Consider the following 19,042-nt stretch of genomic DNA (forward strand, 5'->3'; position numbering starts at 1 on the left):
ACATGACATTCATGTTTACCTTTTACCTCATGGCCAATAAGATCTCATGTTTATTATCTATTAATCTAACAAACTTCGTTGCAAGGGGAGCTTAGGAATATTAGAATGGGAATATTCTTGTAGAAAAGTGTTTCTGGGTCATTTATTAAATTATTAAGCCCTTGACTAGGCTGGTAAATAATTGGTTAGGAGCCAAGTAAAAGCTGTTTGAGCTGGGTATTTGTATTCAACCTTGAAGATAAATGCATGTTTTGGTTTTGATTTTTTTTTAAATTTCTACAGGAGGCAGCCTTCTGTGCTGTGATTCTTGCCCTGCTGCTTTTCATCGTGAATGCCTGAACATTGATATCCCTGAAGGAAACTGGTATTGCAATGACTGTAAGGCAGGCAAAAAACCACACTACAGGGAGATCGTGTGGGTAAAAGTTGGACGATACAGGTGAGTAAGCATAAAGGATAATGACACTCAGTGATTTGGTTTGTTTGTTTTTGTTTTGTTTTTACTAACCTGTTTCTTGGGACCTCTCAGATATTAAAAAAATATTTTCCTAATAAGACAATTCCCCTCCAAATTAATTTTTCTTTCTAAGAATGTTAACTTATGATATACAGTTATAGGACTATATGCACTCTATAGAAAGTTCACTAATAAAAACAAACCTATAATCTCACAAATAGGAGTTAATGGTTTAATATATTTACTTGCAGACATCAATACCCAGCAGTGCTTCTTCTCACCAAATAGTTATCCTTATAATTTATGCCCAGGTTTCATTTTTGCTCAATCTTTCTTATTTCCTTCCTTCCTGCCTGCCTTCCCTCCCTCCCTCCCTCCCTCCTCCCTCCCTCCTTTTTTCCTTCCTTCCTTCCTTCCCTTCCTCCCTCCCTCCCAGGATTGAATCCAGGCCTTCACACATCCCAGGCAAGTGCTCTACCACTGAGTCACAACCCCCAGCCCTTTGCTTTTTCTTTTTAAAATTATTTTATTGAACTTGAAATGCACAGAATATAACATGAATGATTTTAAAATATAATGAATGGGCACAGTAGGGTGAGTACAGTTCTTGTATGTCAATAAAAAATAACAGGAGCACTTATATTCTTTCTAAATAGTAAAGAATTTGAGTTTTTTTTATTTCTTTACCTTGTTGTATAGGTTTGATACATGTTAAATTTTTTTTTTTTTAACATGTTGTAAACTTTTATATAAAGGATCTCCTGGGCTGGGGATGTGGCTCAAGCGGTGGCACGCTCGCCTGGCATGGGTGCGGCCCGGGTTCGATCCTCAGCACCACATACAAACAAAAGATGTTGTGTCCGCCGATAACTTTAAAAAATAATAAATATTAAAAGAAAAAAGAAAAGAAAAAAGAATCTTCCCAACCCTGCCAGTTCTGGGGATTGACCCTCAGGGGTATTCTACCACTGAGGTTACCCCCCATGCACATCCTTTTTATTTTATATTGGAATAGAGGCTGGCCTCAAGCTTGTGATCTTCCTGCCTCAAATCTCCTGAGTAGTTGGGATTACAGGCATTCACCACTGTATTGGGTTAAAAGAATTATTGTTGATTTATTTACTTTTTCATTTTTAGATCCCTGAGATTTACTGCAGTTATTATTATACTCCAGTTTACTCATAGTTCACTGCTCTCCTATACTTATTTTAGTGCTATTTCTTGATTTCCATGCAATGGAGCTTCTTGGGGCTTCTGGATTAAGTATCTTGGTAGAGGGTCTAGCTTTTAATAGCTAATGCCAAATTGTCTCTCTTTAGTGGTAGTATTCATGTAAGGCCCCTTCCCCCCATTTTTTAATGTAATTATTCAGTATCCTGTTAATTATTGAAAAGTTACCCTTGTAAAGGTCATTGTATTTGGTGGTATTGTCATTCCCTTGACTACTATTGTCAATCCCTTGAGCATTCAATTTTTTTTCCTGTTTTTCATTCAAAGAACATTATAGTCATAGACATTTGTTTGTTTCTCTGTATTCTTTCTTTCTTGGGGGGTTGTGTGTGCTGGGGATTGAACCTAGGGCCTTGTGCATGCAAGGGCAAGCATTCAACCAACTGAGCTATATCTCCAACCCCTTTGTTTTCTTTAATAAACTCCTTCAAATCAAATAACTTGGGTCTCAGGAAGTTTATGAATATGAGTTGTAAGCATTTGTGTTCAGGCTTCCAGCACATAATACTTGTTTGTGTTCTAATGATCTTGAGAGATTTCCAGGTGCTTGGACTTTCAGGCAGTCGTTGTTTTCTTACTCCTGTCTTAAAGCAGGACTTTTTTTTTTTTTTTAATATTACTTGCAGCTTTTTAGAGGTTTCTCCCCTTGTTTTCACCTTTCCCAGGTGGTGGCCAGCTGAGATCTGCCATCCTCGAGCTGTTCCTTCCAATATTGATAAGATGAGACATGATGTGGGAGAGTTCCCTGTGCTCTTCTTTGGGTCCAATGACTATCTGTGGACTCATCAGGCCCGAGTCTTTCCTTACATGGAGGGAGATGTGAGCAGCAAGGATAAGATGGGCAAAGGAGTGGATGGAACATATAAAAAAGGTAACTATCCTTTGTATTTCTCAGGCCAACAGAGACCCCTGTTGCCTGAACATCTGCTGTCTTTTAGAATTCACAAAACTCTTCTTTTTGACAGCTTTCTATTGACCTCTGGGGTTTTATGTGGTTGTCATTGTAGGATTTGACAGGGAAAGTGACTCACATAACTCATTTTAACTAAACTTGCCTTACTGTAGTCGCTCAAGAATGATTGTTTTCTACATATCAAGAAATGAAGTTCGGGTATGTTTTATAGAACAAACATTGCAGTTTTCTTTTTAAAAACTTGGATCTCTTGCAAACCCACAGATGGTTTTGTTTCATTTCTTTTTCCTTTTTAGCTTTTTGAGAGGAAATAATATTCAATAGAAAATATAAAAGGAATTAAAATTATAGAGCCATTTGATTTTTGTAAAGTAGCCTAGTATTGATGGCAGTGGGGGCAGTTATAGCTAAAAGAGGTTCCTTAGTATTAACAGCAGTAGTTTTACCACTTATAAGATGGTTAAGACAACTGTGAGCCTTGGCATTCTCTTATGATATGAAGGGAAAATGTTGCTCTGATTACTCAGTGGATGATAAAAGTAAACCTGTAGGGCACGTAGTTGGTAATCAAATCAATGGTAATTATTCTTTCTATAGCTGTCCTTTGAAAAGCCATGTATCTTTTGCTGTTTGAATATTAAATTTGAAGATTTTGTCTGCAAACTGAGATGAATATGGCTGTTAGTGAAAATTCCTGGTGGGATGCAACAAGATTCTAAGCAGATGAAACTTAATGAATAGGGAATGGGTGTAATGTGTACAGGGAATAAATGTAATAAAGGTTCTGTTTGCCTCATGTTATTTTTCAGTTATTTTAGTAGTTCCTCACCTGTTTGCTATGTTATTTTTGTCCTGAGGCATGGGCTATCCATATTCATTACTAATACAGTAAAGTGTATCAGTACTAATACTAATAAGAACTTGAGTCTAGAGTCTTGCTATCTCAGATCATCAGTAACCTGTGACCAACATCATGGCCTTCACAGTGGTAGTCCCCATCAAGGATATGGGAGAAGGTATAATGTAAGGAAGGCTCTGAGTTTGAGCCTGCTGCAGTTTTGAGATGTTCCTGTTTCTTTGCGTACCAGAGGCTGGCTATGTTTCTCGTCTTCTAGAAATGTATGTTTTTGTGGGGGAATCTGACATAGATACTGGCAGTGATGGCTGTAGTAGATATATGTCTGATTGGCTGAGCAAGATGAGGCATGGCTAAGCCAGGTACTGGAGTTTTGAAGCCATGGATGATGGCTACTTTCTTAAGTGCTACTTTGCTTTTGGTCCTGTGGCAACCCTGCAAAATATATACTATCCAGATTTTTGCGTATTTTGGAAACTGAGGCACCTGAAAGTTATATTATTGGCTTAAGGTCCCAGTGTCAGTAAGTGGTAGAAAAGGGATTTTAATGCTAGCAGATGGAATCCAGAATCTAAATTCTTAATTTCTGCACTGACTGTGAGGACCTAAATGTCCTTAAATGTTGTATGACAGGCAGCATATGTGGAAGTACACATTTAATTTACCCTGTTGGGTTAAGTATTTGGTGTAGTTTTAGTACAGGGTTCAGAGAGCACTGTACTGGCTGCCTGAAAGGAAAGTTAAGTTGAATGGTGAGAGAGAGTTTTAAAAACTTCAGACTCTGATACAGAGTATGAGACTGTTAAAAGGTAAGTGATAGGGCTGGGGCTGTAGCTCAGTGGCAGAGCGATTGCCTAGCACATGTGAGGCACTGGATTTGATCCTTAGCACTGCAAAAAAATAAATAAAGGCATTCTATCTATCCACAACTCTAAATATATAAATACAAATGGTGGGTGATCACAGCTAGGAAGATGAGTGAGGGTACTGTTTCTAGGCAGAAAAGATGAGACCATAACGGAATTGTTCATAGGGTAGAGTGGTTGATGGGTTCCTGGGCAAACATTGTTGTAGACAAAGCAGGACATATTGAATAACAAATGTGGAAGGATGAATAATTATACTATTAACAGACTTCATGTAATACAAACGTACTGCTAGATGGTGACAGGGAAGAAGATATGAGTCAAAGAACTGACAGGGAAAGAAAGCTACAGAGAAAAAGGTAGGAAGAGTTGGAATTCTTGGAACTTTTCATCTGTATAAGGAATAATGAATCAATAGTGGAGAAAAATGAGAATCTCTTTTGTAGAGGTTTTCAGATACTTTTAAACATTTACAAGGACAGAACTTGAAATTGAATGTAGATAAGATGTGAAAATCTGTCTATCATTAGAGTTCGTAATGGATATTTACAGAATGAATATTAGAAGAGTAGGATGGGGTGGGTATGGTTTCATATGCTTGTAATCCCAGGTACTTGGGAGGCACAGTGTTGAGACCCTGGGTTCAGTCTGCAGTATCATAAAAGCAATACAGAGAAAAGTTGGACAGGTACTTAGAAGAGAAGAACTTTGAATTACTTTGTTTTGTCCTAATGCCATGTCTGAAAACCTCAGGGACTGTATAACCTATTTGGAAATAGTTGTGACATATATATATATATTTTCTAGTTTTTCCATATACGTAGTGTTGGTTGCATTTTGTCTAAAATATAGATTTCTTCAAATTAACAGGGAAGCAAAATAAATAGCACCCAGGTATTGTTAACTGACTTGTACTATGTGTTCTCAGCTCTTCAGGAAGCTGCAGCAAGGTTTGAAGAGTTAAAAGCCCAGAAAGAGCTAAGACAGCTGCAGGAAGATCGAAAGAATGATAAAAAACCACCGCCTTATAAACACATAAAGGTAAGAAAAAAATCCTAGGAGACTACCTCTAGAAGACCCATTGTATAGCTTGCCTTATTCCTTATTCCCATCTCATCATGCTAAGAATTGAAAGCATAAGTATAGTTGTTATGAAGCCAGAGGGAGATTAAAAGAAGGAACAAGTACCAGAGTAACATTTCTAGTACAATGTATGCAGTTTTTTTAAAAATCAACTGTTTATTGAAGCAATCTTTTTTTTTTTCTTGGAAATTCTCACATATAAGTGGGAATAGATTATATTCACATATTCCTGTTTGAAGGAGACCAAACAGCCATGATTTATGTATACTCCTGAGATTATATACATAATACTTATGGTAAGTCTTCTTGGTAATAACTGACCCTGAAAACATTTTAGGTGACCAGCATGGTCAGAAGAATTAATATTGGGTATTTCTAACCCTCAGTCTGCCTGACAAAATAGCCATCACTATCATCTGTGTTCAGAGGACCTTCTGTATTATTTAATATATGAGGTTATTTATATGCATAATTAAAAGACAACAATAACTCTGAAGAAGAAATATTTTAGAGAGTCAGGCTTAATGGTGCACACCTATAATCCCAGGGGCTTGGAGGCTGAGGCAACAGGATCACAAATTCAAAGTCAGCCTCAGCAACTTAGCAAGGCCCTTAATAACTCAGCAAAACCCTGTCTCATAAATAAAAATGTTTCATTTAAATATTTTTAGAAAGGGTTGGGGATATAGTGCCCCTGGGTTCAATCCCTGACACCAAAAAAGAAAGAAAGAAGTTTATTAGAAATTTTAGTATTTATGCTGGGCACAATGGTGTACACTTGTAATCCCAGTAACTGAGACAGGAGGGTCACAAGTTTATGGCCAGCCTCAGCAGCTTTTCAAGGCCTTCAGCCACTTTGGGAGACCCTGACTCAAAAAATTTAGAGGGCTGAGGATATGGCTCGGTGTTAAAGGGCCTCTGTGTTCAATACCATAGTGCCAAAAAAATTGTTTTAGTATTTTCTAAAATACTGTTTACAAATCTTTTTTTTTTTAATCAGGTAAGGACTTTAAAATATTCACACATCATAATACATGAAAGAATACTTTTTAACCATATTATCAAAATGAGTTCACTACCCAGGATATTTATTTCTGGATAAGGAACCTATTTCTTTTCCTTTCTTTTTTTTTTTTTTTCCTTAGTTACAGATGGACACAGTGTCTTTATTTTTATGTGGTGCTGAGGATCGAACCCAGTGCCTCACACGTGCAATGCATTGAGCTACTTCCCCAATACTATTTATTTGTTTGTGTGTGTGTGTGTGTGTGTGTGTGTGTGTGTGTGTGTGTGTGAGAGAGAGAGAGAGAGAGACAGACAGACAGAGACAGAGACAAAGACCGGGTCTTATTAAGTTGCCTTGGTCTCACTAGGTTTCTGGGGCTGGCTTTGAACTTGTGATCTTCCTCCTCATTCTCCCTGGTTGCTGGGATTACAGGCATGAACCACTATGTCTGGCAATAATAACTTTATTTTTAAGATATTTATTTTTGGTGGTTCTAGGGAAATGCTCTACCACTGACATATGTCCTCAGCCCCAGTAATAATTTAGATTAACTGGAGTTAGTAATCTAGAATAATTGGTATTGCAGATATCATAAAAGACATCAAGAAGGAAGAGAATTATAATATTTGCCTTGTTTAAGAGGCTGCTGGGCTGTGTCCTGATCTTATTCTTAAAATAGTCTCATAGGCAAAGTAATTTATAAAACCATACAACTCCTGACTAGTTAAATTTTATGTATGGGCTCTCTTTGAAGACTCAATTTGATTATTCCCACTGAAGTAATAGCAACTAGGGGAGACTTTTAATGAACAAATTCATCTCTTTTGAAATATCTGGTTTTTTCTCAGTATTGTTAATGCTGTTATCTATAAAAACTCATGAATGGCTTTGATATCACAGCAGCTTTTTGATCTTGATGGTTTTTCTCACCTTTAATGTAATTTTCAGTACTAAAACAAGTACTGTACATGAAAATATGAATAACCACGCTGTTTTCCTTTTAAAAATGTTCAAATTACAATAGGTTAATATTTTACTTCTTAATATTAAATATTAAGAATATTTAATATTTAAAGTTTAATATTCTACTTCTTCATGTGTAAGAAACCAAATTACTCAAAAATGTTTTCATACCAAAAGTTTTACATTTCAGAATAGTGGCTATTTTTATTTATCTAATTTTTAAAAAATTTTTGTGAGAGTCATGTTTTATATATCAATTTTGACACTTTATATCAAACTGCTTAAATAAATCTTGATTGTTTAAAATGATGTAGCTGGGCACATTGCGCACACCTGTCATCACAGTCCTAGCAGCTAGGTAGGCTGAATCAGGAAGATCACAAGTTCAAAGCCAGCCTCAGAACTCAGCAAGGCTCTAAGCAACTTAGCAAGACCCTGTTTCAAGGTAAAATCACAAAAACTGGCTGGGGTAGTGCTCAGGATTAAGTGTCCCTGGTAACAAATTTTTAAAAATCAGTAAAATTATGTAAAATGTGGTGCACAACTTAACGGAGAAAAAATTTCCAGTGTTGCCATTATGTACAACCGTAATGTACCAATAATAAATATGGGGGAAGTGGAAATTTGCCTTATACAGGTCTTCTGTTCTTTTATGTTCTTTTGCCTGATAATACTATGTGCTGCTTCTCCAGGTTAACCGTCCTATTGGCAGGGTACAGATCTTCACTGCGGACTTGTCGGAAATTCCCCGTTGCAACTGTAAAGCTACTGATGAGAACCCCTGTGGGATAGACTCTGAGTGCATCAACCGCATGCTACTTTATGAGTGTCACCCTACAGTATGTCCTGCTGGAGGGCGTTGTCAAAATCAGTGCTTCAGCAAGCGCCAGTATCCAGAGGTTGAAATTTTCCGCACATTACAGAGGGGCTGGGGACTTCGGACAAAAACAGATATTAAAAAGGTGAAGAAATCTCTTCTTAATGATCAGCTTTTTCTTTTCTTTTTTATTGCTTGATTAAAATTCTCACATTCATATGATATTTTTATCATAGTAAAATAACATAGGTTATAGTTTGTGCATTAACTTTATTATTGCTAACTCCTAGAATTTAGAGGCTTGAAGATGGATAATTATCCTCCAGTCTTCTGAAATTTTTTCCCCTCCCTCTTGGTTCTGGAAATTGGACCCCAGGGTGTATTTAACTATTCAATTACATCCCCAGCCTTTTTTTTTTTTTGACTCAGGGTCTCACTATGTTGCTGAAACTAGTGAACTGAGATCCTTCTTCATGAGCCTGCTGAGTTGCTGAGATTACTGGCATGTGCCACTGCGCCCTGCTTAAAGTCCTGTGTTGATCATGTTCACTAAGTAGCAGAATGTGAGAAAAAAGAAGGAAATTCATAGGATCCTTAAGTGAAGGAAGGAAAATGAGCACATGATACAGAGTTATTTAATCACCGTTTTTTGTTGTTGTTGATACTGGGGATTGAACCAAGAGTGCTTTACCTCTGAGCTATATCCTTAGCCTTTCTTAGTTTTTATATTGAGGCAGGGTCTCACTAATTTTATGAGGCTGGCCTTGAACTTACAATCTTTCTACCCCAGTCTCCTGAGTTGTTGGGATTGCAGGCCTGTGCCACCACACCTGGCTAATCACCTTTTAATAAAATACAGTATTTTGTTGGAAGGCAGAATAGTAGCTTCATAAAACATGAAGCAGAATCCCGGCAGACTGACAGAGCCTATAATCCCAGCAGCTAAGGAGGCTGAGGCAGGAGGAGCACAAGTTCAAAGCCAACCTCAGCAACTCTGCAAGGCCCTAGCAATTTAGTGAGACCTTATCTCTAAATAAAATATAAAAAAAGGGGGCGATGGTTCAGTACTAAAGCACCCCTGGATTCAATTCCTAGTACCAAAACAAGAATAACAACCAAAAAAACCATGAAGCAGAGGATTTGACCTTTTCTAAATGAAAAAGAGTAACATCTTTCACTTGAAGCTTGGAGGGATCTGCAAATTTCTTTTTTGATGGTATTAGGATTGAACCCAGTGGAGTTCTATCATTGAGTTTTATCCCTAGCCCTTTTCATTTTTTTAATTCCAAGTTAGGGTCTTCCTAAATTGCCTGAGGCAGTTATTGAACATGTCGTCCTCCTGTGTCACTGGGATTACAGGTATGCACATCTGTGCCTGGAAAGATCCACAGTTTCCTAATGAACAGATAATATTTTATAGGCTTGGTATAAAATAAAATGTATATGACATTAGGAAAGTAAGCCTTTTTCTGGTTATAGTTTCTGAATAATTTTATTGATGTTTCTAAGAATGACAGTAAATATACATTGGTGTATTTCATCATTTCTCATATCTACTGTTGTCAGATCCTTTTGTGATATAATAAATAGGGAAACATGGTCTGTTCAATATGAAAAACAGGATTCTAGAGACTTATGACAGAAGACATGAAACTAGTTTGTCTCAGAATATTTAAGTCGAAACTTCGAAGATGATGTAAGTAATTGTTGGTTAGCATTAAAGACCTGCAAGTAAGTTGACATCATGTGTGAAAACCAGTATGATTATAGTATAGGGAAGACAGTGTTGTAAAGTATGGAGAGATAGTAGGCATTGTGAGCTCCAAGGAACAGGAACATGATTTAGAGAAACTGACTTTCAGGCTCTGGCAGATAAAGGGATTTTTCCTTTCTTTCTTAACTGGTGGATCTTTGATGTTCATTGTATCCTAATCCTACTGCTGGTAGCAGTAGTGGGGATGAGAATCAAATAGTTGAAAAATCACAAGGTAACTAATTATATGCATATAATATTATGCACAAAATCTGTATTGGATATTCTGATACTTCCTTAATTTTTAAAATGTTATGCCTTCATGTGAATACTGGCATACTTTTGCCATTAAGTCAGAAACTGTTTCTTGTTGTAGGGTGAATTTGTGAATGAATATGTGGGTGAACTAATAGATGAAGAAGAGTGCAGAGCTCGAATACGTTATGCCCAAGAACATGATATCACTAATTTTTATATGCTTACCCTAGACAAAGTAAGTAGTAGAACAAAGTAAGTAATGATGAATGAAATTTGGGTTATCTTAACTCGTTTGTAGATACAATATGCATATATGACATGGATCAATGTCAAGTGTTTCTCCACATGGGCTCTGCAGTAGGTAAGATTGCAAATTTCTGGTGTACAGTTTCTTTTTGGTACCAGGGTTTGAGCCCAGGAGTACTTAACCACTGAATCACATTCCTAGCCTTTTTTATTTTTGTTGTTTTTGAGACAGGGTCTCACTAAGTTGCTTACAGTCTCACTAAGTTCCTAAGGTTGGTTTTGAACTGCCATCCCCCTGTCTTAGCCTCTGGAGCTGCTAGGATTATAAATATGTGCCACCATGCCCCAGCTAGTGTATATTTTTGGCCAAAGGCAATGAAACTGCTTTTATTTGTTTGTTTATTTTGAATGATATGTTACTATAGGAGAAATATTTCAAGACAAAAATAATAATTTTTTACCCTTTTATTTTACAAATTAAGTAATTTGTTAATATTTAGTTACCATATTGAGAAGTTTCATTTTATTGGTATATGGAATTTTATTTTTTAATTTATTCCTAATTTTAATACCCTTGTATGTTTATTTTCTGTGTTTCTGCAGTTCCTCTTTGTACCTGAATATTAGGTTTCACTAACTTTCTTTTACCTCTCTCAGCTTTTATAACATCCTTTTCTGGTACTTTAGTTTGTGAGATCCTCACCTAGATATTCTGATTATACTTGAAGGTGTGCAGTTCACATATGTTTTAAATATCAGTAGGTGATTTGACATGTTTACATGGTTTGAAAACTTAATAATTAGGGAGTGGAAAACCTTCTGCTACTTGGGCAGTGGTCCTCAACTCTCAGTATATATTAGTAATTCCCTGGTGGGCTTGTTATAGCACAGACAGTTGATCCCTCACTCCAGAGTTTCTGCTTTAAACAGAAGCACAACTTAAGCACAACCCAGATTATGATTTCTAATAACTCTCAGGTAGAGTTGGTGCTGCTGATTAATAGGCTGTACTTTCAGAACCACTGCTATAGATGAGTTTCATATTTCACAAATAACACCAGATTATTTAGAATAATTTTAGATAATTGTAGAGGTCTCAGGAAGTCTGACAAGCAGCTTTTCTTGGAATTCTAGGACCGAATCATTGATGCTGGTCCCAAAGGAAACTATGCTCGCTTCATGAATCATTGCTGCCAGCCTAACTGTGAAACACAGAAGTGGTCTGTGAATGGTGATACCCGTGTTGGACTTTTTGCCCTGAGTGACATTAAAGCAGGTAAGGGTCATTTGAGGATTCTAGAGTTAAGTCCTAAATTTCAGGTTTTATCATCTAAAAATCTCACATCAGGAATTCCAAAATAAAGTTTCCAAGTTTCTGAGGATAATAGCTGAAGACTCTCCAGATGGTACTTGGGCATGGTTGTGTTGTGTTGTGTTTTGTTCACGAACCCTGGGCCTTGCGCATGCTAGGTAAGTGGTCTACCAATTAGCTACATTCCCCACACCCAGGCATACAGTTCTAATGTATGAAGTATACTCACATTCTCATACAACTATCACCACCATCCACCTTGAGAACTCTTTAGTCTTCCCCAACTGAAACACTTTTTCTGTTCTGTTCTTTCCCCACAACCCCTGGCAACCACCATTCTATCTCTGAATTAGACTTCTCTAGGAATTTCATGTAAAAAAACACACAGTACTTGTCCTATTGTGACTCAGTGGTTTCACCTACCATGTCTTTAAGAGTGAGCCTGGATGGTTTTGTTAAAGAAATAAATTCCCAGACTTTAACTTTGATGTGAACTCCCTGCAAATGAGTCTTGGAAACTCCAGCTCTCCAGGTCTTTTTTTAACCTTCTCTTCCACAGTTGCCCTTTTCCCATGATTCAAACCAAAGATTTACCTTTCATCCACTTGAATGTGTGAGTTATAAATAAATGTCTCCCTGCCTTCTTTCCCTTTTTGTGGTGCTGGGGATGACAGAAGTGCCTCAAACATGGAAAGCAAACACTCTACCACTGAGAGACATTGTTAACCCCTGTCCCTAAGGTTTTTAAAAGCAGACCTATCGGGCTGCAATGGAGGTTCAGTGGCAGAGTGCCCGCCTTGTATGTGTGAGGCACTGGGTTCAATCTTCAGCACCACATAAAAATAAATAAATAAAATAAAGATATTGTGTCCATTTACAACTAAAAAATATTTTAAAAAACAGACCTGTCATGTTTGAATGCATAAGTGAGATAGTTGTAATTGTGACAATTATGAATACATTTATTTGATTTTTTTTGTTGTTGTTGTTATTTGGTTTTTGAGGTGCTGGGATTGAACCCAGGGCCTTGTGCATGTGAGACAGGCACTCTACCAACTGAGATATATTCCCAGCCCTAACACCTTTATTTGAATCGAGAGTAAATCTGATAATAGCTAAATTGTTATATAAAAAAGTTATATTTTTTCATAAATTAGAAGAACCTAACCTATGCTTCAAGGTTTTGATGGTTTAAAAAATAAAGTGACCTATGCATATGATACCCTTCAAATTGGTTAGATTTTAAAATATTTGAACATAGTGTTTTGTGAATTTGTAATATATAAGATTTCATGCATTTTTTTTTCCAAATGAATTTTTCATAGGAATAGAAGTAAGATAGTTGAAGATCACTGTCTTATACTCAAACTGAGATGGGACTCACCTAGACGTTTTATAATTGACAGTAGTATAGTCCAGCAGAAATCCCATGAGTATCATGGAGCAATAGTTGAGACTCCCTTTGCCAAGTGTTATAGACCTCAGTCAAAAAGCATTGATCAGGACTGGGGCTGTAGCTGATGGTAGAGTGCTTGCCTAGCATATGTGAGGCACTGGGTTTGATATCCAGCACCATATAAATAAAAGCAAATAAAATATATAAAAAATACAATAACATTACAAAAAAAAAGAAGCATTTATCAAGATAAAAGAATTAAAAAGCCATTTGATCAGCTCTTGTCTGTGTTTTGAGGTTTTTGTATTTGTTCTTTTTAGATATACATGACAGTAGAATGTATTTTGACATATATACATGGAGTATAAATAATTCTAATTAGGATTCCATTCTTTTGGTTGAATGTAATGTGGAGTTACACTGTTCATGTATTCATTTAGGAACATATGTTTTATTGATTTTTAAATCTTTTGGACTTCCCTTTTCTCACTCTCTACAGATAGAAACATGCATTCTTTCATATACTTTTTAGAATTTGAATAGTTCTCACAGTTTTCAGATTTTTATATATATATTTTTTGTTTGTTTGTTTGTTTGTTTTAGTTGTAGATGGACACAGTGTCTTTGAACCCAGTGTCTCATACTTGCAAGGCAAGTGCTCTACCACTGATCTACAGCTTCAACCCCCCCAATTTTAAGATTTTAAGATTTGAGGGGTTTGCCTTGTAATTCAGTAGTGCTTTCCTAGCACATGTGAGGCACTGGTTTCATCCTCAGCACCACCTAAAAATAAATAAAATGAAGGGATAAGAAAGAAAATTTAGGGGCTGTGTCTCATTAAGTTTCTTCTTATTTTGACATTGCTTGTTATCCTCCCTTCTCAGTCTCCTGAGTAGCTGAGATTTTATCGCCAAAACTGTTATTAGTGTGTTGTTAGCCAGTATGGTTTGTTCCCTCTAAAACTCATGTTTTAATTTAATACCCATTATGATGAAGTATTAGAGGGTAGATAACTTAATCCAAATATGATACCTTGGATGGTGTTTAGATTTAAATGTGTTTATCAGGGTGGAGCCGACATAATTGAATACTGGTGTCTTTATAAGAAAAAGGAAAGCACCAGAAGATTTATAGCTATTATCCCTGTCTCTTACTATGTGATGTCCTGCAATGCCTCTGGACTCTGCCAGTAAGTAAGGCTATCATATGCTGAGCCTCAATCTTGCATCAGAACTCTGAACCCAAGTCAGCCTCCCTTCTGTATAACTTATAGTCTGCGGTATTGTTATTAGCACCAGAAAGCAGGCTTAGATTCTTGGATATGATCCCTCTTCCCAGAAACTCCTTTTTCTTTCTCTTTTTGTCTACCCTATTCACTCTGTTCAAGGGGATGACCTTGTCTACTGTGTCAAGCTACAAATTTTTCCACGTTCTCTCTGCATAGATATATTGTTCCTATCCTCTTGGATCTAGTCTGCACAGATTAAATAGGGAAAATTAGACCTAATGTGATAAGTTTGAGGCCAAGGGTGTGTCAGAGCTGAGAACTGGGTAGACATAGTCAGGACTTCTCATCCAACCTTTCAGACCCTTCATGGATCTGTATCTTACTCTGTTTTTTCATGTATGCCATCTTTGTTTCTCTCCCCTGGTACCATTTGCCAGATCCTTCAAAGGTTATTCAATATTGGATTCCTTGCTATAGTTATATCAGTGTTTCCTTTGTGACTTGATACCTTCTGATTTAGTTTCTTTGATTTTGTGTGATTGCTTACACAGTATATGTTTAATGAGCTGCAAGTTGTGCCTAATATCGTGCTATCTTACACTTGTCTAAATGGTGGAATTGCCTCATAAACACGTCAGATCTGCAAAAGTTCCATTATAGAAGCTAGACGAGTGTGACTTAGTGGTAGAGTGTTTGCCTAACATGCACGAGAACCTGGGTTTGATTCTCTAGCACTGCAAAAAAATTTTCTCCCTCTGATTAATTTTTCACTAGTAGTATAAGTAAATCACCCAACATTTAGTCCAGTAAGTTCACAAGCAGGCCTGAGATGGAAACCCATCCCTGTTGTTTCTGTGATGATTAAGCTGTGACCCACACAAAGATGATTGTATTATTTCTACTATATGGCCCCTAAATATGAGTCAAGTGGTTTATATTTTGCCCAACTCAATAAAGAAACAATTTGCCTGGTGTTATGGCACATGCCTATAATCCATCTAACCAGAGGCTAAGGCAGGAGGGATGAAAGTTCAACGTCACCCTGGGCAGTTTAGAAGATCCCGCCTGAAGAGGAGAAAAATTCTTATTTTTTTAGGCCTAATCCTAACTTGCTTTCATTATGTGCTTAGACTGTATTTGAATGATTTTTTTTTTTTTTTTTTTTGCCTTCTAATGCCTAGCATATCCAAAAAAGAGAGGGATAGCTACTCGGGGTTCAGATTACCCAGCCTGGTTTTGGCATAACTGGAATGTACAGCCAGTCTTTACTGTATACTAAAGTGCCTCGTCTGTGAGTTACACTTACCAGGGCACATACTAGCAGGCATTTTTTTAATACTTATAATCCCAGTGCCTGGCACATCAGTACAGAATTAAGTTGTTTTTCTTGTATTTGGTTTTGATATTGAGTTTAAAATTTTGTATCTGAGTAGTTGGCAAAACAAGAGAAAGAGAAAAACTTGAGATAATTAATACTTCTCTAGTAAAGGTGATTTTCAGTATTTGTTGAGGTACTAAAGTTTTTCCCCTTCTATAATGTATTTACTAATAATGTTATATTATTAAAATGTATTAATGTAGTGAATTAGTTAATTCTTTTTAAAATCCTGTTCGTGATCTCTTGAAAGTTAATGTCTTTTGTAATTAATAAGAAATAATTAAAACCATAGATATTAATCATTAATATTTTAATGGTCTTCTATGCAGGCACTGAACTTACCTTCAATTACAACTTAGAATGTCTTGGGAACGGAAAGACTGTTTGCAAATGTGGAGCCCCAAACTGCAGTGGCTTCTTGGGTGTCAGACCAAAGGTACCACCTCCAGATTAAGTTACTTCAATTCTCTGGTATAACTCTCTCTCTTTCTTGGTAAAGATACCAAAGAATTTGTAGTGAAATTTTAAGATTGTATTACAAAACAGTAGAATAGGTCAAAGTAGTAGAATTAACCTTGCCATTTTAACTAAGTATAAAAACACTATTGTGCTGTATGCAGATGATGCAACCTATAAGCCCAGCTGCTTAGGAGGCTGAGGCAGGAGGATCAAGAGTTCAAAGCCTGCCTCAGCAAAAACGAGGCATTAAACAATTCAGTGAGACTCTGTCTCTAAATAAAATACAAAATAGGGTTGGGGTATGGCTCAGTGGTTGAGTGCCCCTGAGTTCAACCCCCGAACCCCAGTCCCATCCTTAAAAAAAAATTCTTTTGTCTCACTTCCTGTTTTTTTTTTTTTTTAACTAAATTACAATTCTCTAACCATTAAGGATTATTTAAAAGTCTTTATCCTGCTTTTCTTAAATACTATTTTCAAATTTTCCTTTTTGTTACATAGTCTTCTTAATGATCATTTATAGTCATTAAATATTTTTTATATAATGGACTGATCATAATAGGTGAACATGTGGATGCTTCGGGATTTCTCTATCCTAAGTAACAGTGTAGTGAAAATGATGTTTAATTTTGATGCAAAGCTGACTATACGGTTACTCCAATTGGGTAATTCCCATTATGTATTTTCTTGTTCTTATAAAGAAACCCATTATTAGGATGAAAAAATGTATATTAGCATAGAAAACAATAAGGATATAAATAATTTTGATCAATTATAGGAGAAGGAAGATTCATGAATATTCTTTTTTTTAATATTTATTTTTTAGTTGGACACAATATCTTTATTTATTTTTATGTGGTGCTGAGGATCAAACCCAGGGCCTCACATGTGCTAGGCGAGCACTCTACCACTGAGCCACAACCCCAGCCCCAAATATTCTGTCTTATTAAATAAGGAAAATCATCTTTATATTGTATTGGGTTTCATTTTGGGTTTTAGTTAATTTGTTCCTTACTGTTTTTAAAATGTCAGCTGGTTTGTGTCCCATAAATTAAGATAGTAATTCATTTTATTTCACAATAAACAGTATCCAGTTTCTGTATCCTCAAGGTCTCTGTAAGAGAGTATTTCAGTTGTAAACCAATGAGAGACATGCCAGAGCACAAGATGAGAAATGGGAATCACTGTGGGCTATTAATACATAAAATAGAGTGTACCTTGATTAAGCCTTGTTGATTGGTCCTATATGTTTCTAGGCTAAGATGACAGCCCTGGGGTTTGGACTCCAGGGAACAAACAGAAAAACTGCTAGTTGTTGGGGAGTTGTAGGCATTAACCCAATTTGATTTAAAGATGCAAACCTTGATGAGGGCAAAGATCATAATTAGTTTTCTGTGCCTTCTTGACATAATGTTCAGTGATTTGTTAAATAAGTTTAGCAATGTATATGAACTCACAGAGAGAAATCTTTAGCTTTGAAATTAGACATAGAAATGACACATAAGGCTGGGGCCTTATGTGTTAACAAAAAGCACATTTTTCTCTTATTTCATTCAAGTGAAAAGAGTTGGTGATAACAAAAATGGAAATTAATACTACCCAATATCTCGTATCTGATGTGCCAGTTGCCTTTCCTGTATTTTCTCTAATCTTTGCAACAGTTTTTGAGAACCATCTTCTCAGAGCTGAGACTGAGGCTCAGAGTATATAGTTAACCTATTCAAGATCATATAACCAAGTTATTGACAGAATGCTAATTGTTCATTCTCTGACCTCTAGAATCAACCTATTGCTACAGAAGAAAAATCAAAGAAATTCAAGAAGAAGCAACAGGGGAAGCGCAGGAGCCAGGGTGAAATCACTAAGGAACGAGAAGATGAATGTTTCAGCTGTGGGGATGCTGGTCAGCTCGTCTCCTGCAAGAAACCAGGCTGCCCAAAAGTTTACCATGCAGACTGTCTTAATCTGACCAAGAGACCAGCAGGTTGGTACAAGAGTCCATTCGTAGTTCTGTTTGTTCTCTGCCAGAATTCTCAGAGTTTGATGCCAGTTGTTTTAATGTACAACAAAGTGCCATTTGGTTTGTTTGTGTAAAGTGCTGAGGGTTGTGGTCCATGTTTTCCTTCTGGAAATATGTGACAACAAAGTCTTAGTATCCTAGGCTATAGAGAAGGGAACAGAATGTGGCTATGGGTCAAATACTTTACTTCCATTTACAGTTGGTTTTCTTCTCATAATGAGCATGATGAAACAGATTTACATTTGGTGAGATGACATGTTTCAAACAATTGAAGGCAGGCTGGGAGTATGGTTCAATAGAAGAGCTCTTACTTACCTAGCACATACAAGCCCCTGATTTGATCCCCAGCACCAATAAAGAAAAGAAAGTTAGGGATGAAGGAGCTGAGTGGAAAGGCAGGTTTTCTGACTTCAAAGCCCCTAAGTCATATAATCTTTCCAGAGAAAGAAAGATTGAGACAAAGTAGAGCCTTTATGTTGTTCCACTCAGTAAGATGACATGACATCCTTTTAGCCAGTCCATGCCCCACTCACCCTTACTAGGGTCCTTCTTCCTTATGAAAAAGACTTTTTCCTTGAAAAAAATTTTGATTAACAGTTAACGTGATAAAGCTTCTCAGGCAAATGCCTTGCCCAGGAATTTATGGTTAGAGAAGTTAATAACCTTTGGGCAGTGATTTGGTGTTGGAGAATTTAAGGGATTTAGACATGTTGACTATTTTAAAGGTCCAAAGAGAGAGACCAGTAGAGAGCCATTCTATGGTGAGGCAGTTACACATGACTATTGGCTTGCTTCCAAGAAGTA

The 19,042-nt window shown here is 36.6% G+C and overlaps 1 protein-coding gene across 11 annotated transcripts in view; it reads left to right on the forward strand.

Moving 5' to 3' along the window:
- NSD1 (nuclear receptor binding SET domain protein 1) overlaps positions 1 to 19,042 on the forward strand; it is a 144,154-nt gene that overhangs the window by 122,336 nt on the left and 2,776 nt on the right. For all 11 annotated transcript variants that reach the window (XM_081279332.1, XM_081279337.1, XM_081279333.1 and 8 more), the window contains 8 exons: positions 283 to 439; positions 2,353 to 2,558; positions 5,251 to 5,363; positions 8,067 to 8,336; positions 10,321 to 10,437; positions 11,583 to 11,724; positions 16,092 to 16,198; positions 17,998 to 18,202. In XM_081279332.1, coding sequence (XP_081135458.1) covers positions 283 to 439; positions 2,353 to 2,558; positions 5,251 to 5,363; positions 8,067 to 8,336; positions 10,321 to 10,437; positions 11,583 to 11,724; positions 16,092 to 16,198; positions 17,998 to 18,202 — 1,317 coding nt within the window. The remainder of the gene's footprint in view (positions 1 to 282; positions 440 to 2,352; positions 2,559 to 5,250; positions 5,364 to 8,066; positions 8,337 to 10,320; positions 10,438 to 11,582; positions 11,725 to 16,091; positions 16,199 to 17,997; positions 18,203 to 19,042) is intronic.

Source organism: Spermophilus citellus (genome assembly GCF_964194105.1).
Source record: "Spermophilus citellus genome assembly, chromosome: 1".
NCBI lineage: Eukaryota > Metazoa > Chordata > Mammalia > Rodentia > Sciuridae > Spermophilus > Spermophilus citellus.